At 41.8% G+C, this 22,577-nt stretch overlaps 1 protein-coding gene across 5 annotated transcripts in view; it reads left to right on the top strand.

The window, feature by feature from the left end:
- The window catches only part of Ltbp1 (latent transforming growth factor beta binding protein 1), a 405,267-nt gene that overhangs the window by 56,449 nt on the left and 326,241 nt on the right, over window positions 1-22,577 (top strand). For all 5 annotated transcript variants that reach the window (XM_063230019.1, XM_063230015.1, XM_063230027.1 and 2 more), the window contains exon 3: window positions 5,148-5,442. In XM_063230019.1, the coding sequence (XP_063086089.1) occupies window positions 5,148-5,442 (295 nt within the window). The remainder of the gene's footprint in view (window positions 1-5,147; window positions 5,443-22,577) is intronic.

Raw genomic sequence — 22,577 nt, 5'->3', positions numbered from 1 at the left:
TGATTGAGCAGATGTTCCCATGATGTTTTTTTTGAAGCATTGTTTTGATTATTCTTTAATGTCCCACTGTTAATTTCAGAATTGCCTCGTCAGTTTCTCTGAAAAACTGCTGTAAGATTTTGATTTGACTGATATTGAACTTACAGAAATATTTGGAGAGAATACTGTTTATTTGAATTAAATTTTATAATACATGTATGTGATGTACCTTGATATATATATTCTGGGGTTTGCTTTGTCTTTAAATGCTTTGTAACTTCCTTCAAAAGTCTTTCATATTTTTTGTTATATTTATGTAGGATGCTTTATAATTAACCTAGCCATAGTGAATGGTAATTTTTAACATTACATTTGTATAGTTACATATCATTACAGGAGTACTGTCTGCTTTTCTGGACAGGTATAGAATAGTGGTGGCAAATCTATGGCACACATGCGAACAGCAGGCATTTGTATCATTGAAAGCTCTGAAAGGTTCGCCATCACTGCTATACTTGAGGAGAACTTTGCTGACTTTTCTTTCAATTAAAATATTTTGTAGAACTTTCATATGTACAAAACTAGGAAAATTACAAATAATGGTATTTATTTCTTGGTTTATGGTAGTTAGATCTTTTACTTGTCTGGGCCCTGGGGTGCAACACTGTCAGAGATTATTGTGGACACTTAGATTTATTTCCAGTTTTGTTAACAATGTTTGTATGTTTTCCCTATATTTGCTGTAGGTCTTTGTTTGCTGTTTTTTGTGGATTTGCTCTAAACATTGTTAACTAGAGTGAGAAAAGCCCTTTGTATTTGTTACAATGAATAAGTGATGAATTTTATTGGAAACATTTCTATACTGCTTGAGTTAAATTGTTATCTAATTTTTAACATATGAGGAATTATACTAATAGATCTGCTAACATTAGAGCCATCCTTGTATTTCTGGAATTAGTTCTGCTTTCTTTTCTGGTTCTGCAATACTGGTGTGTTTGATTTACTAATGTTTTATTTAAGTATTTTGTGTCTGTACTTATAATTGTGATTTATTGTTCATTTTTTGTTTCAGTACTGTTCTTATCTGATTTTGAATAATGGAGATTATATTGTCTTTTTCAAAGGAGTGCAGTTCTGGGGTCTCAACTAAGTGTCCTGACTGTGGCAGCTCAGCACAGGGTCTGTGCCCTAGGGGAGCTCTGGGACTTCGCAGCCTGAGTGGGGCTTACCTGCCCTCACCTCGTGCCTGTGCAGAGACTCATGATGCCTGGTCTATTTGTCCTCTCCCGGCTGTGGTCCACTGAGTGCTCTCTGCAGAGGATCGCTCGTCCTCGGGCACTTCTTACTGATGGCTTGGGAATCACAGCTGCTTGCTGCTGGTTGTTCAGTGTTGCAAAAACAGTTGTTTTACGTCTTACATCCAGCCTTCCAGTTGTTTATGACAAAAAGCCTTGTTTGGTAACAGTTGTTCCATCACGAGTCGGTAGAAATGATTTTTTTTAAATGTAAAAATATATTTTTTTAAATAAATATTTTGTGTTTGGAATGAAGAGGGAGGCAAGAGGGTTAATAACTCATTGTACTTTCTTGAGCAACAGTCTTTTTTGCAATGTTATCCTCTTTATCAATTGCTGTTTTCCCCACTTCCTTTTAAATTCATTGCCACATACTGAGGGCTCTCAGAAGCTCTTACTTTCTGCTGTTCCGGAATGTCTTAGGCGAACTCCTTTAATGGGCTTTTGTATTGGAAATTTACTAACCAGTCACAACTTCTTTGAGTGTGATAGTTTCTCTTTGTTCTTGACTAGTGCCCATCCCCCCTCTTTTTTTTTTTTTTTTCAGTTTCTCCCTTTGGACTTTTTCTGGAACATACTGTGCTGCTCAAACATTTCCTATGAGTAACCATCATATACTTTTAAAGACTTTATATGCACAGTGCAAGTATATTTGAATATTAGTTTTGATGGAAAAACATTTGCTTTGAAGGACTGGAGACTGAGTAGACTATAAACCAAGCCCAGTGATGCAGTCATAGACTTATCTCTTTTTAGAGATGCCCTTAAATCCCAGCATCATTTAGAAGGTAGTGACTCTGCATCTGTATTACTCCTTTAAGCAAGATGAAGTCTTGTCCTCTGGAACAGAATGTGTTGCACAAACCACTTAACTGACCTCACTGCTGATGGTCTAGCTGGCGAGTAGGAGAGAACTATAAAAAGCTGACTGTGTGGCAGCACTCAGGAGCTGTGCAGTGAGTGATGAAAAAGGACCGGCGCTCAGATGGTGCTAAGGTCCTGGTGAGGTGGGCAGGCCTTTGGGAGAGACACACACAAGGAAGGACTGAAGGACCAGAAGTTTCTCTTGCACTTACAGAAGTGAGGGGCTGTGTTTTTGGTCTGGGCACCTGTGTGCAGACCCAAGGAGGTGACGGTCTCAAGGCTGGGGGAGCTTCTGCAGTGACATCCTGGGGAATTGGGGCCAGATGGACAGGGTCTTCAGATTATGCCATGGGCAACAAAATGGTGCTAAAAGTTTTTGAATGAAGAGGAGAAAAAATGATTCAAAGAGCAGCATTTTAGGAGGACCTGTCTGGCAGTAAGTTTGGATTAGAGTTTTGTCCTCTTCCTGCTCCTCAGATGTGACTGCTCATTTTGTAGTGGCCTGATGCAGTTGCCTAGGATTTAAGAGTACTAATACCTGTGGCCCCTTCCTGGAGATGCTAATATAATCAGGCTGGAGTTAGGCTTTTATTTTTGGAGTTTTAAAATCTCCCCAGGTGATGTGCACTTTGAAGCTTGGGGACTGCTGCCCAGGTGCTGATTAGATCTCGATCTTTGCTCATTGCTCAGAAACACAGTGGCCAGGTGTAGACAGGATCAACAGGTAGGAAAAACTAGTTTTTAAAATAGTTCTGTAATGTTATTTATAATATCCCACATAGTTAAACACCTCAGTTAGAATAAGTTTTCTGGTGAATACTCACAAGTTTTTGCATTGGTCATGAAGAAGACAATGACAGATGAATGGACTTTTGGAAGGGACCAGTAGAGATCCTGAGAATTTGTACACAGGGAAAATATTCCTTCTTTTGCTTTAAAAATAAAAGAGCGGGGTATTGGTCCTCTGTCTCAGTTCAAGTCAGTTCCTCCTCTTCTGTATGCTGTGGAGCAAGGCGTTCCTGCCTGGTAGGGTAGGTGAAAGAGAATATGGTCTTCTCATTCTCCTTTAAAAACGGACTGCAGGAGGATGGTACTGTATGTAGTCATTCTATTAGAGAGCATGCTTTGCTTTTCTTTCAGTAGAAAATAACTATATTAGTAAATTTTTACTATGTTTTATTTTTATTACCTCCTCCCTGTTCCCTGTACTCCATGCAAAATTTCCATAGTTAAACCAAAGAGTTCCCCTTTTATACTTCTAATCCATTTATGTCTTCATAAAGACAGTCTCTTGTGGCACGTTGAGTGGTATTTTGGATGATTTCAGTCCTTGGCTTTCGCAAGCTGCTTCCTGGTAGTAGACTTTTGCAGTACACCTTGGGAGGGAGGAGAAGCGGAAATCGTTCTCAGATGTTAAGCTGAAATGTGTTTCTAATTGAAAGCATGCAGAGAACTTATACATGAAAGTGCCAGGGGTGAGCTCTGGTAGAGGCCGAGTGTTGAAAGCTTAGTCTGGTCCTCACTCCTGGCCCCTTCTGTTCCCATTCTTGTGACATTCAGTTAGGAGAATGCTGAAGTGTTAGCATCCTGCATTCTGGAAGCCCATAGCTTTTTGAATTCTGATTCTGCAAGCCTAATATGGGAGCAACCCTTGGGGACCATTTTAGAACAGGCAGCCGCTGTGCTCTTGATGCCCCAAACACCTTGGGGATTGAAGCTATGGCCTTGTGCATGCTAGGTAAGGGCTCTTCCACTGAGCTGCTCTTCCTTTCTAATTTTGCGAAAATTTATCATTCTGCTGCTTTGGGGCAATTTCTTATTTGCTATCACTAAAAAATAACATTGTACTAAGATGAGAAAAATGCCTTCTCCTTTTGTAGGAAATGAATAGCTTTCAGAGCTGTCAGGCCTTGGTAATTTGGCTCTTAACAATAGAATTTCCTATGGCTTACATCCCTCATCTGGATTGTAATTATTTTGTGGACTATATCTGGCATTGAATTTTATGGGACTTCTGATAGTGTGATCTCAGGATCAAGAATTTAAGTCAGGTGGACTGACATAAGGGGAGCATAATACATATATTTGAACAAATAAAGGAATGCAGGGACCTGTGGTGTTACCTAATAAAACTTAAGTCCACAATCTAAACTCACAGAGCACCTTGCCTATGACCAAATCCACTAAATGTTGCCCCTGACCCAGAATGCTGCTAACTTGATAACCTTTCTTGGCTACAACTCTGGTGATTCAAAGTTTAGGTGCCCTAGCAATTTTGGTTTTGGTTGCTTTTCATTGTACTGTTAGTGCTCTGAATTTGTATACAAAGTAATAAGTATATATTGGGTGACTTTCAACTTTTGTGCCCTTGGTTTTCTCATGTGTAAAAATTGTTGATTGGACTAAATTTTAAAACAGTCTCTCCAAGCTCTGATATCCTGTGCAGATCTCTAGGGAAATACTTCCTGGGGTTGGGGATTGTGTTTTTGCCAAGTTTTGGAAAAAACCAAAAAAACTAAAGTTTTAAATTAAACAAGATACAGAATACAATTTTTAAAAAATCCAGCAGAACATTTTTAAAAGTCTCTCTCTCTCTCTCTGCTGCATTTCTGGGAGGGAGGTTTAGTAAAGTACCTGAGAATGATGGCTTTGCAACTAGCTCACTAAGTTTGAATCCTGGTCTTCTATTTGTTAATCATTGTGTGACCTTTGGCAAATAAGTTTGCCTTTCTGTCTGTTTCTTCATGAGGAAAAATAAAATATGTACTAAATGTAGTTTCTGGGGGACTGAATTTACTGATACACATTAGAACAGTGCCTGTCACATAGGCAGCGATTAGTAGATGCTGGCTGCCATCATCTTCATGACCACTCACCATGATTGTGAATGCTGAAGTATGGTTTGATTTTTATTGGAGAATTGAGATGCTACTGTTATCCCTTTGGAAGAATTAATGAAGTGTCTACTGTGCTTTTCTTCAAAGCTTTGCTTCTGTTATCTTTTTGCAGCAAGCTGTGTTCCACCGTGCCAGAATGGAGGGATGTGTCTCCGACCTCAGCTCTGTGTGTGCAAACCAGGGACCAAAGGCAAAGCCTGTGAGACAACAGTTGCCCAGGACACCTTGTCAACGGCCTTTGGAGGGAATCCTGGGGCTGCCCCTTCTTGGGGCCCTTCTGAGCAAGCAGCAAAGCACACTTCATCTAAGAAGGCAGAGACTCTACCGAGAGTCAGTCCTGTGGCCCAGATGACCTTGACCCTCAAGCCAAAGCCTGCAGTAGGACTCTCCCAGCAGATACGTTCTCAGTGAGTCTTTTGTACTTGTTACTGAGGAGCACCTTCAGCACTCGTGGGCGCATCACTTTAAACCTGTCTCCTTTTCCTGCACAATTTGCAGAGATTACTTGGATAATGATATCTTTCATTTCTTTCCTCAAGGGTTTACACACCATACTTACATAGCAAGTTTTTAAAAAGTGCTTGATAGGTGCTTTTACCCTCTGCAGGGTAAATTTACCAGAAGGATAAACCATAGCAATAGCCAGGATTATAGGGATCAAGATGGGAAGGGAATAATAAAGGTAGTTATTTGACTGTGGTGGAGTAGTGAGTTTTAAAGATTCTTTCTTTAAGAGGGAGAGGCGTTGCTCAGGTCTAGAGTTTTGAAATAATCAGAAAGAACAGTGAGTATAAGTTTTAAACAAAATAGAAAAGGCAGGAACTCAGCTTTGCACAGAGAAGGTATTCAAATGAAAGCAAGTCCTGAGAAGGAGACACTTTTTCATCCTTAGTAGCAAATCAAGTGTATGTTTTAGCACCACGTTTACGCTGTGGCTGGCATGTGGATCCATTTATGGTGAGTGAGCTTGGCCTCTATTTATGGAACTTGGGCTTTTCTTTGTGTTAGGGAGTAAGTGCGAAGCTGGTACATTGAGCGCTGAGAGATAAGGAAGAGTATCTCTGACCTCCTCCGAGTTGGGCAGGAAACAGTCCTTTATACATACTGGGGCCTGACACAAATCGTCTCCTCTTAATGAGCTGTTCTACGTGGTTAGTAAGATGTAGGATTTAGTGCAAGTATCACTTGTTGAGGAATGTAAAATACAGGAAGTCCTCAGTTTAAACATGGACTTGACCCAGCAGTTCATTTGTAAGTCACTCGATTGGAATTTAGGATGCTTTTCCCCCCCCGTAGAGACAATTCCCACGTGATGATTAGTAATCAGTGAACCCACAGAAGTTATTTAATGAAATTACCCTAATTTATACTTCCCCTGTGATCTGACCACCTACTGTTTTTGCTGAGCGGGGTCTGTATAACGTCTGCCCTTTCTGGTACCCTCCTTAATCGTTCTTCTGTTTTATTTATTTATTTCTTTGGTCATTTTTTTTTTTTCTTGTCTCATAATACTTTAGTTCTACCATGATAGATAGATTTGGGGGCTAGTTTGAAGTCTTACCACTTTGTGAGGTTTTCAGTTGGGAAACAATTTGAAGCTGTTGATAATGAGGCGGAGTAGTAGGTATAATTAATCATAGTGATTGTATGCTAGTTACTGTTTTAAATGTTCCATATGTGTTAGTTTACAAATCATAGTGGTCCTGTAAGGTAGGTATTTTATTCCTTTACAGCAGAGAAAACTGAAGTTCAGAGTGGTTCAGTAATTCGTTCAAGTCCACACAGTTCATCAGTTGGTCACAGTGTTAAGGTTTAAACAGAGGTTATTGGGTCCCAGTATCCATGTTGTGAGGAAAGAGGGCAGGAGCACCTTCTATAAAGGGCATAAAAGTGTGTCCAGCTCGGAGGCCATGTGGCTTCTGTTGACCTTACCCAGCACAAACACAGCCAAAGACAGTACAAAAATGTATTCCATAACTCTTTATTTATGGACACTGAAATTTGAGTTTTATATATGTTATTTTTCTTTTGCTTGTTTGCTTGATAATTTAAAAATATAAAAATCATTCTTCACTTTCAGGCCATATAAAAACAGATTGTGGGATGGCTTTGGCCTGTAAATTCTAGTTTGCTCACCCTTCTCTTTAGGATAACAGTTCTTTTTTGGCATGAATGTAAATGTGTCCTTGGAATGGTATAAAACTTTGATTATATCATGCAGCCAGGCACTTTCCTTCCAGCCTTGTTCTGGTCTTAAAAACAAAGAACAATTCTGAGCTGAATTGTGCCTTAGTGATCAACAGTCACATTATTTTGTATTGCAGTTTTTTTTTTTTGTAATATTACTTAAATAAACTGAAGTAATTTATAAGCAACATTAATAATCTTGAACATCACCATCCACTGTTAGAATTTAACCCTTTAAGATGTGTATGTAGAGTCTATGGACTTAGTAAGAACCGTTTGTCAGATAGAGGATCAACCTCTTCTTTTGTTAGCAGCGTTGTAGTTTAGACAAGAATGTTGTGAGTCAAGGAGGATGCTAAGGTTTCAGCTCTGACTTGGCTTTGCTAAAATAAAAGTTGTTAGTAATTCGCTCTGGAGACTTCATCTAATGAATCAAGATACTTTTTCAATGGTAGTATTGTTGTAGGAAGAAATGTTGTATATAGATAGTGGTGACTGCTGTGTGCTTTGGGTAGGGAGAGGGACTAGTCTAAGATGCTGTCAATTCTGATATTTGCTTAATAAACATTCATAGATTACAGGTCCTTATGTGGTCCCTGAAGGGATTAAGAGGTACAAGATCCAGTCTTGCCCTTCAGGAGATTTTGAAATGATAAATGAGCCACAAGTTGAGGAGGGTATAAAGGAAGGGCACATTTGGTCATTCATCAAATTAAATAGTGACATAGTAACTTCAAAAAATACTTAATTGAGCTGCTAACGAAGTACCAGATAGTAGCTCATTTTGGCTACTTTTCCTTAAATTGTCTTTTTAAAAACATTGCCTTTTTAAGGCTGTTTCAAGGTCTTATTTTGTTTTTAGTGAGGGAGATTGATTAGGCTTCCTTACCATTGATTAAGGCCTAAAGTGGCAGAGTGTTTAGTATTGCATCCATTGTGTGGAGTATGAAATGCTTCAGTCTTAAACATCATCTCAGCAAGTTTTTACTGGGCATTGACTCTGTAGTGGGTGGTACACTGGGTACCTGTACTCTGAGGGGGTGGTACCACTGGGTACCTGGACGGAACACATCACGCTTTCCTGGAACTTACAGTCTGGAGAGGACAAGGCAGCTGATGGATGTATCATGAAGTGCAAATCAGGTGAGTACTATGGAGAAGACAAAGGCAGTAGTGGTGGGATGGTAGGTGTGAGGGGGAGACGGAGCCATGCTTCACATGTCGTGCTGCTGGGCAGCTTGAGCCAGTGGTGGTAGTGCGTGGCTGTTTTGTGCACAACTGTACCACTTCTGTCACCAGTGTGATAGTATAGGCTGTCTGCGGGGACAGTCATGTATGCACCATTGGTGGGCCACGCTGGCAGGAATGTGTTGAAATAGGTTTTTAGGAGAGGGCCCCATGAACAGAAGGGCTGTAGGTCAAGGCCCAGGCAGATGAGGGCAGGAATCAGCGTTCCTGGGTTATCTGAGAAACAGTTTGGTTTGGTGAAACTGTATGGTTAAATGACATTTCAGGCAGGTAAACATTAGATGGGTTGATTTTGTCTTTAACTGAATTGGGTTCAGGGAGTAAGGGGAGCTTGACTTAGGAGCAGATGCCAACAGAGTTCTTTAGGGACTCCAGAAGTACTTGTCTCCAAGTTGTTGGAGAGCTGGGAAGTGGAGGGCTCAGGAGAGCTCTCTGGAGAAGGTGTCTGGGAGCTTGAAAAGGCAGTGGAGTTTGGACCTACTGAACTGGAAACGAAGGGTGTTCTCAGATATGAGGCCAGGTAGTGTTGTGTGTTGGCTGTTTATTTATAGCTTTGGTTGTATTTTATTGGGTAACAGATCACCTCAGAATTTAGCTCCCTTAACAATAAGCATTTATTGATTGACAGTCCGTGTGTGTCAGGAGTCTGGGATGCAGTTAGCTGAAGCTGTGCAGTGTTGGCTGAGGTGACAGTCAAGCGGTCAGCGGGGGTGGCTCTCGTCTGAAGGCTGCCAGGTCAGCTACTCTGATGGTCACTGAGGGGAGGCCTCAGCTCCAACACTGGCCAGTGAGAGAAAGCTTCTCCTCCTCCACACAGACGGACATCTCTGTGAGCTGCCTGAGTGGCCTCACAACGTGGTTGCTCCCAAAGTGAGAGATCCCAGACGCAGGAGATCACGGAGATAGCCACAGGCCTTGGTGTCCGAGGCCTTTCACACCTTGCTTCCTGCCTCTTCTGCCCGCCAGAAGCAGGTCACTAAGCCTCGTGGGTAGCCAGTGGGAGTGGAAGTAAACTGCATTGTATGAAGGGAGAAATATGAAGGAATTTGTGGACATTTAAAAATACTCGTGATATGATTTGAATAGAGACCAGTGATAAGTGTATATGAATGAAGCCTAGTGATAAAGTAGCCATTAAACGTTGGTTGAACACCATTCAAATGAAAACCATTCAACAAAATAATGCCTTTAAAGAGAAAACAAACAGAAAAAAAAGTAAGGTTGAGAAAACACTCGCTAACCAGTCACAGAAGCTGGACTACATTTTTATCCTGGTTCAGACACACTGCCCATAAATGGAAAGATAAGCAGTGAGGGTTTACTGGGCAGTTCTGAGAAGGACAACGTTGATGAGAAGCTTGGTGACCTGGGAGGATGACTGTTGATAGCCGGGCTGTGATGATGGCACTGCAGCTGTTTGCAGGAGCAGAATCTTACTAAAGTACTCACCGAGGAGAGCGCATGTCTGACAGCCGAGTCACAGTGGCTTGAGATGTGGTGGTAAGAATATTGGCTGTGAGATGATAATTATTGAAGCTGGGTAATGGATACATGGAGGCTTCTTTTTAAATTTTTTTAAAAAAAGCTTTTACATTTTTTAAAAGCTTTTTAAAAATTATTGTGTGTTTTCAGATAATTGTATAATAAATTCATTCCTCACGGAGGGTTGGTAATACACATATCACATCTTGATCCTTTCTACTTCTTCTTTTTCTACTCTTCCTTCTATTTTCCTCTATCATTAGATCTCCTTCTCATTTCCACAAAGCATCCCACACTGTTTATCTTTTATCTTGCTTTTTAGGTTAATTGTATTTTGAGTTTCTCTTATAAGTGAACCTGTGGGATATTTAGCTTTCTGTGTCTGTTTATTTAGCTTAGCATTATGCTCTCAAAGTTACACATTCTCCTACCTAAATACTCCATCGTCTCTCTGTGTGTGCGTGTGTGTGCTGTGTGTATTACATTTTCTTTACTTATCTGTTTTTGTTTTTTGTTTTTTGGACACCAAGGATTGAACTCACGATCTCATGCCTGCCAGGCAGGTGCTTATGCCACTGAGCTAAATCCCCGACCCTTTACTTACCAGTTGATGGATGTACAAGGTGCTTTTGAGATTAAGCTATTATGAATTGTGCTGTTAGAGCTCTATAAGGGTTTCTTTCAAAATTCTCTATTTTTAAAATTTTTCTTTAATAAAGAGTTATTAAAAAACGCATAAAAGTTTCAAGTAGAAGGGTGCTGCATTTCCCCCTGTGGTGGAATCTTGCTGTGGTGTCTGCAGTAGAGCAGAGCCGGGTGGTAACTGGAGGGTGGCTCTGTGACAGGTAGAGGGGTGACTGCAGTGCAGGGAAGGAAGCAGCTCTGGAGTTGTCGGGAGAGACGTTGGTGCCTCATTGAACCATGGAAAGCGAGCCAGGTGTGGCCTGGCTTGGGACTGGGAGAAGGGATGAAGGGGCAGTCAGCCTTTCCATCCTGCTGATTTGTCTTTTTTTTTTTTTGTATGGGGAATCAAACTCTCAACCTCATGCTTGCCAGGCAGGTGCTTACGCTGCGGCCCCTTCCTTCTTTAGTGAAGTCCTGGATCTTTGTGCCCTTTGCAGGCGTGTGATACTTGGCCAGTGAGCTGGCCTCTGACACAGACCATCCCCAGACCCCTGTGAGAGACTAAAATAATATCAGTCATATAAAGGTGGCTGCTTGGTCAGAGTTGGGCTTGTGTCTAGATGCGTCCGGAACACAGCCTCATGAGGGTCCTAGGTGGGGCTTTCAGAGGTGGCCGGATGTAGGGTGTGTGACACTGGGATTAGGGGTGTGATGCTGGGCTCAGGGATGTGTGATTACTGAGTTAGTCCCCTGACGGGTTGGGCCTGGCTCTGGGCGTGGCTAAGGGGAGACCTTCCCTGGGTGTGAGTGCTGCCCCTCCTGAGAGCCTGTGGCCTTAGAGCGAGCAGAAATAGGGCTGCTGTGGTTGCTTGCCCTAACCCTAACCCTAACCCTAACCCTAACCCTAACCCTAACCCTAACCCTAACCCTTTTGCTGCTTTCTGCCTGCCATGAACAGCTTCTCCTCTGTGATGCCCCTCTGCGGTGTCACCCTGCCTAGGAGCCAGCCGCTATGAACTAAAACCTCCACAAACTACAATAAACATTTCCTCCTTTAGCGTTGGGTACTGGGTGTTTTGTCTTAGCACTGAGGAATGTAACTAAGGCAGTCAGGTGTTGGTCTGAGAAGACTCTGGCTGGTGCTTTCTGGAGGTAGTCAGCAGCGCTACAGGTAGTAATTTTGCTTCATGCTTTTTTATTGAAGTTTCTTACTGTATTATTTTTCCAGACTTTTGGACCAATCATGGACATCCCATGAACTGAAGAAAGACCAAATGAGATTTTACCTTCTGCTATATCGACACTGGCAGTTTCTTTGCGGATTCCTTAAACTCTTTATTTCCCCCTGTAATACCGGAGTCTTTCGAGAGCCTGTATTAACACCTGAGGTTGCTATCATACTTGCATCCTGCAGCGGTTATCTAAGTAGCTGGGGGCGTGGTCATCCGAGATTGGCCTCTGGGATTGCAGGTGCATGCCAGGGTCTGTCTTGGGTTTTGTAGAAAAAAGTGCCTGTGTCAGAAGAATTCACAAAGGAGAAAAATTTAAAACTGTTTAGCTTTCTAGAGCTTTTTCATCCTGTCATTGTCTTCATTCGTATGTGCTTTGACATTCTTCATAAAAGTTTGTTTTTAATCCTCAGTGCTGGCAAAAGAAGTTATGTAGACTTGTCCATTTTTATTCCTATTCGTCGTGATGGGTGTTATAAGTACTGATCATGAAAGTCCAAAGCAGAGGTCATAAGGGACATTCTTTAGCTACTGATGGCTTTTAGTTGTTTATGGAACCTTATTGCGAGGGCAAGGACCACTGCTTTGCCAAGTGGGGAGCTGTTATCTGCACTGTATGAGGAGGAAGCACTTTTATGGGAGACACTGTGCCCAGTCCCCGCCTCTTGAGCTTGAGCAGGAAGTCTGGTTTTACTCAGAATCCGGATGTCAGATCTGTCTAGAGAGCTCACTCATATCCTGTCCTTTTTTCTTCCCTGGTGATGGACATTTCCATCTTGTGGTGTCCCGATGTGAGAAAGGAGGTGGCTTGTTGCTCTGGAAAAACTAGTTCTTTCTGTCTCGAACTAATTGTGTGTGTGCGGGGGATAAACTTATCTAATGATACTGGTTATTTCTGTTTAGTACCATCCTCTTCCCAGGTTAAGGTTAAAAAAAGGGTAGAAAATGTTCATTTAACACATAGGAACAATTAAAGTGTGTTGTATTATAGAATGTGTCTTCAGTATTCCAGGGATTCTCCAGCTACACAGATAATGGGTTCAACTTTTAAAGTCCTTGAGAAATGAGTACTTACCATATATCTTGGGTCAGTTGATAGGACAGTTAAGTGATGTCTATGCTGCACAAGTTCTTGTCTTCCTGTCACTGTGGCTGTGAGTCTTCAAAAAGACCTGGATGCCTTGCTACCTACAAGCATGGGAGACCTTGTGGAATGTGCTTTGAGAAGTCTGCTCTCCTGAGTAACAATAGCAGAAGCTACGTTCATTCCCTTTATTTAAAAACCTTTTTTTTTTTTTTTTTTTGATGTTTTGGTTTTTAGAGACAGTGTAGCTCAGGCTGGCCTAGAAATTGCAGCAATCCTCCTGCCTCAGCCTCCCAAGTACTTGTGCCACTGTTGTAGTCAGGGATTTGCAAGGGAAACAATTTAATCTAGGACACATAATTGATAGAATTATTTTATAATAGTCACCCAAAGAGTCAAACACAAAAAGTGCAGGAAATCTTTCCACTTAAAGACCTTCAAAAATCCAGCTGAGGGCCTGGATCCCATGGCAACATCCTGCGTGGGTTCAGCTCATGCAGTGTCTCATGCAAGTCTGTTTCATGTGCTGGGAAGGCCCAAAGGTCAGTTGTGGTGCTAGAAAGTCTGTGCCAGTAAGCCGAGGGTTCTGCCCCGGATCCAGGAAGCAATACTCAAAGTGAGGACCAGAGCTCCCCTGAAAAGTACTGTAGCCATCTCAGTGACAGTGAGGTCCTGAGCTCCTCTGAAGGTGAGAACAACCGAATTCATATCAGGAAGCCAGAGTGACAAGCTTCTCCAGGAGACTGAACAGCACACATCTTCCCCTCTGGAACCAGGAAGGGATGCTCAAAGTAAGGCCCAGAGCTCCCCCAAAGTGAACCACAGCTACTCTCAGTGACTCCAAAGTCCTGAACTCCTTGGACAATGAGAGCAGCCAAGTTCAAGTCAGGAAAGAAACTCGACAAGCTCCTCCAGGAGAGCCAACAACAACAGGAGAACCAATAACACTATTTCTTCCTCTCCAGCCGTCCTTTCCATGTTGCTCAGGGCTCAGGCGGGCCATCCACACTCAGCACCAGGCTGATTTGTTCAGCTGGTGTTACAAGCTGACTCCTAGTTGTCAGTCTCCCACAGCCACCATGCCCAGACTTCTTTCCTTTTATCTGGACTTTCTTAGGCCTCTTTTTTTTTTTTTTTTTTTTTTTCCAGAGAAGAAAAAAGAAAACCTGTTATAAAACTACAGGCAAAGTGTAGGGGAGGGTTCATAGTGGCTTTCTTTTTCTTTTTTCAGTACTAATAGTTGATGTTGGGATTGCGAGTAAACTTTTTAAAGCAGCCAAAGAATTAGTCATCAAATGGACAGTGTTCCCAAATTATGTCTCCAGCTACGAAAGGGACCCTGCTCTATGCTGACCCCTTTCCTGGTTCCCTAGTCCTCTCCAGTTCCTTCCTGTTTGTGCCCTTGTACTTACTGTGATCACAGTGCTGACTGCGCTGTCTCTTCTTGACTTGTCCACAGAGGTATACAGAAGGACTTCAATAAATGCTTAACTTTTAAAGGTTTTCTTTGGAGGAAAAGGTATCAGCAGTGTCTAAATCCCCGTCTGTGTGTTGCTCTAGGATACTAATGACGCAGGAGTGTTTTTCCCTTGGAATGATGGCCTCTCCTTCGTACAGTCCTGAACATTTTGCAGACTCCTTTGCATTGCTTATTGTGTTTGATCTGCTCAACAAACCTGTGTGGTAGGTGAGGGTTCTGATCTGCACTTCACAATGCAGCACAAGAGGCAAAGCTTTAGAGAACTGAAGAAAAGGATTTCAGGCCTCGTTTCATGATACCTTCCCAGCGTGGGAGGAGCTACCAGCTTGGGTCAGTGACTGAGTTTTCATTCACGCATTCATTTTTAAATTAAAAAAAAAAATCAAATTAAATGGATTTTCAAGCAGGAAAGCAAGCATCCAAAGTGCACACAGACTAATGATTATCCAAGTGACATCATATTCATGTGAGTATCATCCATGGGGAAGAACGGGCCATAACGATGGATGTTACCAGCGCTGCACAGCGCTCGTCCCTCAACTCTAGCCTCTTCCTTGTCCCTAGAGGGAGGAACTTTCCTGACTTCTAACACCAGAGATCAGAACTGTCTGTCCTTGAACTGTATGTAGCTGAATGCAGTGTGTATTTTTCCACCGTGTATTATGTCTATGTTCATCTGTGTAGTTTTGGGGGCTGTAGTTAGTTCCTTTACATTGCCAGAGATTGTTTCATTATGTGAGTATATCATGATTTACTTACTGTGCTCTGCTTAGATGTTTGAAAATTTTCCAGCTTCTGACTTTTAAAAGTCTCCATCTATACTAAATACTTTTTAAAAATTTGTCTCTATTTGCAGCATGCAGTATGATGTTTCCCCATGCCTGCACATTGTAAAGTGATCGCCACCATCAAACTAACGTATCCATCACTTTGCCTCATTACCATATTCTTTGTGAGTCATAAGAACATTTAAGATCTGCTCTTAATAGTGTACTCTTTAGTATCACTAACTGTTAATACACTAAGCTGATTGTTAGATCTCTGTAATTTATTCATTATGTGTACCTGAAATGTTGTCCCTTTGGCCAAGTTTGGGCTCTCAGGAGTTCTAACTTAGCAGAAATCCAAGCCCACCTTGGATACAAAAATGTCACGGTTTGAGGAGGGCTTTATAAACTTGCGAACCTCACATAGAATTTGATCACATTGCTGTTAGTGATATGAAAAAACAGCCTCGTGGGGAAAGACACATGTTATAAGTAGTTGAGTAACAAAGAAACTCTTAATTTTTTCTTCCAAGACATACATAAAAGGGAGAGTAAGCATTGTTCTGAGGACACTTTGAGTATTATCTCATTTAATCCTTTCCAAAGAATGGTTAGATACTATTTGTCTTATTTTGTGTCTCCATAACAAAATACTTCAGTCTGGATAATTAATATGAAAAAGAGGCTTGCTTAGTTTCCAGCTTTGAAGATTGTCCAAGATTGGGTAGTTGTGTCTGTCACGGGTCTCCTGCTGCATTGTAACATAGCGGATGGAGTCAGTGGTGAGTGGAAGGAGAGAATGGGGAGATGCATTTGCTCTCACGGAAGAAACGAGGCAGAGTTTGTCTGAAGGACACTAAAGCTGCTTTGTAGCAGCCCATGCTGTTAGTACCCAGCCCAGTTTCTAGACATCTTCCCATTTCTGCAGATAAACATGAATCTGTTACTGAGGGCAGATCCCTCATGATCCGGATGCTTCCTAAAGGCCTGACCAGCTCAGTGCTGCAGAATTACGCTGAGGAACTAATCCTTAACGTGACAAATCACATTCAAATCCTAGCCCTATTTTTGTCATTCGCATTTTACATAATGAAGCTACTCAGGTGTGGAGTGATTAATTTGCCTAAGTTCACTGAGCCAGTAAATCAAGATTCAAATGTAGGCAGTCTGTAAAGTTAACCCCTCTAAATTATATATTACTTTCTTTGTTTCGTTTTGTGTTTTTGAGACAGGGTTTCACTATGCAGTTCAGGCATGATTTGAACCGTGCATAGTGTCTGTACTAAAAATTGCCAGAGATCTTACTGAAAAATGACAATAGAATGGGGCTTGGCACTCATGTGACTGCTCACAGCCATAGCAGTGTGGCTGACACGGGAGTCAGGACCTTGATGCCGTGTCTGCAGGGTTGGCACCATGCATGGTTGACACCAAACATGAGAATGATTTTTAGAGCTTAGTGTCCAGTATTGTGAAGATTGGAGTAAACATTTCTCCCTCCGTTTGAATGTGCATTGGTTTATAGGGACAGTGCCCATGAAGCTCTTCAAGGTGCTTCTGAGATTGCATTAAATGTTTTCTTCTTGTTTCCCTTGGAACAGGGTTTAAGCAATGCCTAGACTACACTTTAAGACTGAATTTTCGCAGCAGTGTGGTGTCCCAGAGTTGCTAGAATGAGCATCAAGAACTTAAAAGGTGTCTTTTGTGAGAGAGGTGAGAAGTGCACCTCTAGTTACACGAAGTATGTACCAGTTAGGAAATAAAAGACAGAGTTGTATAACTTACATAGTAAAAAGTGCAGGTTTTTCAAGCTGCATATATGTTTTACCTATTTATCTGTTCCTCAGAGGTGTAGACGTGATCTGGCAGAGATGGTGGATCGATGGCCCCAGAGTCAAGAACCGCTTAGTGGGGAGACTGTCTGCTTAAGCTTTATGGAGAAGAGTAGCTGGGGATTTGCTAAGACAGGGAAGAATACCTGTCACTATTCAGTGCTGCTGTTTTTGGACAAGATGTATATGTATATATGTGTGTGTGTGTGTGTGTGCATGCATGCGTGTGTGAGAGTGAGAAGAATCAGAAAAGCCAGGGGAGTTACACAGCCGCCCAAACTGTGTTGCTAACTCCCACGGGAGTTAGGTGGACTTTCCCACGGGTGGGGGCGGGGCGAGGGCTGGGCTCTAACTTTCTCCTGTATCCCTAACGCTTGGGGTTTTTATGAAAAATGACCATCTTTAATCTAAACTCGTGCCTATAACTAGAAAGACCTTCTCAAAACATCAGTCTTCGCTTGTCCTGCTTCAGCGTCTTCATGGGCTTTGAGTGCTCTGAGGATGAAGATCCGGATTCTCCACATGGGTCAGCACGGACTGTCTGGTTCTGCCTTGTACCCTTTTTTCCTGGGTTGTCACCACGCAGCCGGAACTGTCCTGTGACCTGCCTAGCTCCTACCTGACACACGCCTTTGCCAGGGCATTTTCTCCATCTGTAATCTGCCCCTCTGCTGATCTCATTTCCTACGGAGAAGCCGTCCCCAGCACTTCATTTACAACCTGAAAACTGCTCTCACCACACCACACCACACCACACCACACCACACCACACCACGTGCTTTCTCTTCTTTGTGCACTCATTGCAGTCTGTAATTTACTCTGCTGGCCACAGGACGTGCTTTTTGAGTGAATATGTGATGGTAATGGTGTATTATGACTTCTGTGACCCCCACAGCAGGCGTATAATAGGTAAACGAGAATGCAGATGTGAACCTATTTCCTAGGTGGCCTTGGTTTCCCCAAAATAATACAGACCGATCCAAAGGAATCATTCATATAGCAGGAGATTGCTCAGCCCTTCACTGCCTGTCCTGGAGGAGCAGTAGTTGAGCCGTAGCACGTCTGGTGATGAGGGACCCGTTCATGCTTACCTCTGGTGTTGTCAGGGTTCTCATAGATCACGCTGTATGTGTTTCCCTGCATCTTTCTTTCTTGACCTTGAAGGCCGACTTGTTGCACTTCTTAGGCTCTCTCTGAAAGATGAAGGCATATTAATAATTAAAGGCTGACAGCAAAGCCAGGCAGCCGTTCTCTGGGGGAAAATGCCTGATGCTGACACTATAAATCCAGTTTATGAGCTTGAAACTTCCTGCTCATGAGTATTAAATTACATATTGATTTGAACCTTGACACATCTGGCTCAGATGCTCACGCAGAGCTAACAGGGATGTTCAGTCAAACTTTATTTTTCACTCGGAGTTCATATAATTTCAGAATTATGTGGCTTGATGGAGTTGGCTTGCACTAGAATGTGGCATAAACATTTTATCCTTATTAGTGTCTTTCAGTAGAATTAATCCTCACTTGTTTCTTTGAAAGTTTGCACTTGAGCATAATGGTAAATAGTAGAATAATTAAATTTTTTCATCATTTTACCATAATTTTTTGCTGATGCAAATGATTGAATTTTATACTTGAAGGAGACTGAATGCCCTACACTTGGTCACTCAGAAGTGTGTTTATAGAGCTCTGGCTTCCGTGTACTACTGGCTTTAATTTTGTTTCATTTTATTTACTTATTTATTCATACATACACATCCTGGGGAGTGAACTTACTGGCCTATGTTCCCAACCCTTGAAAAAATTAATTATTTTTATATTTTTGAGAAAGGATCTTGGTACTTTGCGCAGGGTGGGCTTGAACTGTGATCTTTCTGCTTCATCCTTCCAAGTAGCTGGAGTTGCCGGCATGTCCACCACACCTGCGTCTCCTGAATTTTCTGTCGTTGTCCAACTCCTTCTACCTGGAATAATGAAAAAACACACTGAATAAAAATTTGAAATCCAAAGTACAAATAAAAAGTGTAAAGAAGTAAAACATTTTAGTTGTTTTATGAATCTGAAATTTTGACAGATGTTTTACCTTCACCGTTTGACAAAAAGCTGATTATTTTTAAAAGTTTGATTCACTTAAAAATGTATTCTTGTGGAGAAAATGTGGCAACTTTTTATTATAGTAAGTTGCCAATGTAGAAAGCTGTTCTCATATCTTTAAAAATCAGTTGGACTGTGTGCCACTGATACAGAATTTATTTTTGAAAAAATTCTCATTGTAGGGCTTTCTTTGACAAAAGCATCACTTTCGTTGTTTTCAGAGTGCAGCCTTTTGTTTCTTTGCCTGATGCTGGTGTTTTGCTAATTGCTGATATTTAAGATTTGATGGATAGAATCTAAAGTGAGACATCGTTGGTTCTTAATTTGTTCAAAGCCTCTGCCTGCAGCAGCTAATCCTTCCTCATTATGTTTCTGAGAAGGATGTTCTTAACTCAGGCAGGAAGATGGCATGGACACGTTGAGATCAGGACACTGAAATGTGAAAGGAAATACTCTTTCCTGCCCATTTCTGGCTCCCAGCACGCAGCCCTTTCTCCCTGCCCCTTTCTGAGGTTTTCTTTTTCTCTTTCCCGTTCATTCCTCTTCCACTGATCTCTTGGCTGAACTAAGGTAATTCGAAAGTGAAAAAAAAAAATCCTAGAAAACCCATTTCTCCACCGTGAGGCAGACATTATCACATGTTAACCCTCTTACTGTTTCGAAAGGTGATCAGCAGATCTAACAACTAGAAAATTTCGTGCAGATGTTAAAAGTACTGTAATGTTGACACACTTCACAATTTCCTTGATTAATTTCTTCGGTACTAATGTTGCTTTATATGTAAATTTAACAGTGATTTTTATGTGAATGTAAATGTATTTTTGAGATCATTAATATTTTAAACTCGGTGTGGGTACTGTCAAATAAAACTTAAATGGGTCTTAATGGTTTGAATATTGCGAGATAAGATTTTATTATCTTGCTTATGGAATAGTTTTAGTTTATTTTAAATTGAGCTTCTTAGATTATTTCACTGAAGATAAACATTTTTCATATTTTGAAAGCCTTTTATGTGACTAATCAATTAGCATTTTTCATACCATTTTATGTTCCACGATGGATTGTATGTAAAGAATGTTATTAGTACTTAGTGAATTTTTTATCCCCAAATTTGGAAGAAAATTCTTAAGTTGGATTTTTTTTTTGGTACCAGGAATTGAACTCACGACCTCATGCTTGCAGGGCAGGCACTTACACTGCTGAGTTAAACCCCTGGTCCCTTAGGTTGGATTTTTTTTTGGCTTTTTGAGACATGGTTTCGTTATGTAGTTCAGGCCTTGAAGTTGCTTTATAGCCCAGGCTCGTCTCCAACTAGTGGCAATCTTCCTGCCTCAGCCCCTCCATGTGCTGGGATTATAGGTGCGCACCACCACCCAGCTTTAAATTGAATTTTTGAAAGTCACCACTTGCCCACAAGGACTACAGTGTAATCTGCTACTAATTGACTGTGTGTGTCTACTTTCTGTTGTTGTGACAAAATACCTGCACAAATTGACTTATGGAGAAAAGATTTTGGCTCACAGTTTCAGTCCATGGTCACTCGGCTTTATTGTCTCTGGGCCTGTGGTGAGAAACAGCATCATGGTACAGAGCATGTGCTGGAGCAGAGCTGCTCATCTCATGGTGACCTGGAAGCAGAAAGATTAAGAAAGGGGCCAAGAAGAAAACATAGCCTTCAAGGCCACACCCTCAGGTTCCTCTGATGAGGACCCTCCTTCACACTTTCTGCCCAGTAGCCTGTTAAGATGACTCCATAAAGCATGGACCCAGTGATGAGGCTGGGGTCCCCCTGCTGCAGTCACTGTTCAAAGACCACCATCCCTGAGCACTGCTGAGCTGAGGATCAAGCCTTCAGCACACAAGTTTCTGTGCAGTATTTCAGATCCAAGCCATAAAACTGGGCAATTTATTTCAGAATTCCTCTGCCTTATTAGGGGTGCAGTATATTGATTTACACAGACACAAATCTTCATGTGTGGCTGACCCATCTGTAACTTTCCACGTTTAGGTAGATCGCAGTGCATTTCTAATTGGTTGCCACATCTCTGGTTCAGTGCAACAAAAATGAAATCTCAGTTGGCCTCATCTGCCCAGTGCACATTTTTAGTTTACAGTGGTTGATTCATTCCACTGGGAAATACTTACTGGCTGCCAACTCCGTGGCAGGTTCTGTTCTAGGTACTCTACTGGAGGGAGCAAGATAACATGAGATACGCATAGTGATTAATACTGCACACTGCCCAGTTAATCACTACATCATGTGATATCTGTTATAAATTCTAGTGGACAATAAAGAAAGGCAGGGGCACTAGTTAGCACAAGAGAAATGGAATAAAGAAATACTTAGAATCTGCAGGATTTGAGACGGGAAGGAGAGGCTGACCTTCAAGTGATCAGCACAATGCATGGTGTATGGTGGAAGCAAGTCTCCTGCATAGAACTGTTGAGAGTTGATCTCTTTAGGGGGAAGGAAGATAGGAGGAAATGAGATTGGGTGGGGAGGTCTGGATTGTGGACAGGCAGGCAGAGGTTCTCTGGGTGGGGCTGTGAGAAAGAGAAAGGCGGGCCCAACAGCCACTGAAGAAATGCCAGCCTGTTCTCTGTGAAGCCAGGTCAGGCGGGCTGTGAGAAGGGAGAGAGGAAGGCCCAGGCGGTTGATGGGCGTGGAGAGGGTACATGAAGGAGCTGATGCATAGCCCATTCTCAGGAATCTCATGAGAGGAGAGGAAATCTCATTTCCTTTAAAACAGGATTCAGGTGCCCATTTAAGAAACAGACCCTCAGAATCCAGGTTAAGAAATTACGTGCGGTCTAATGTTTAAAGGTTCAGGAATCCAGTGTTCCTTTTCTAGATAAGTGAATCAGAATGGGAAAATAGGGGCTGCCTTTGAGGTTCTCCTTTTCCTTGTTCCTTGAATTATCCCTGAATTCAAATTCACCAATCCAAAATCAAAACCAAACCTGCTTCCTTTTGTGTTGATTAGCTAATCATTCTCGAAAGATGGCTGGCAGCAGTTCCTCATGCTCAACGGGAGATTCAAGGTCTCTTCCTTTTCAGATGTTCATCAGACTTTGATTTTCTACCTTTCTTGATCTTTGCTGGCTTTGCAGCTTTTTCCATTAACCATTTCATGTTTCCTGTGTCTTTATGCTAAGCTAGCAGTGCTTTGGTAGTATATGCCGCCTCCTGGAGGGGACGGAAAGCTTACCTTTTTTTGGTGATGTCTTTGCTAGTCATCTGGAAATGAACCTGGGAGAATCACAACCGTGTACACACAAGAGTGTAATATTCGGGCTGGGGAGTTGGCTCAGCGGCACAAGTGCCTGCCTGGCAAGTGGGAGGTTGTCAGTTCAATCCCTGGTACCAAAAAAAGGGTAGTATCCCACATATCGTCAGTCTCTAAATGTCTGTCTATTCGGTATTACTTAATATAAACAGTAATTAAAAACCTGAAACAGAAATTGAATATTTATTGTGATATTAAATCTACTTTTTGTTTTAGACTTTATTATGT

This window comes from Cavia porcellus, unplaced genomic scaffold, assembly GCF_034190915.1.
Source record: "Cavia porcellus strain 051 isolate PalLab524CR breed Dunkin Hartley unplaced genomic scaffold, mCavPor4.1 scaffold_1, whole genome shotgun sequence".
NCBI classification, from domain to species: Eukaryota; Metazoa; Chordata; class Mammalia; order Rodentia; family Caviidae; genus Cavia; species Cavia porcellus.
This window is presented reverse-complemented; position numbering and strand designations above follow the sequence as displayed.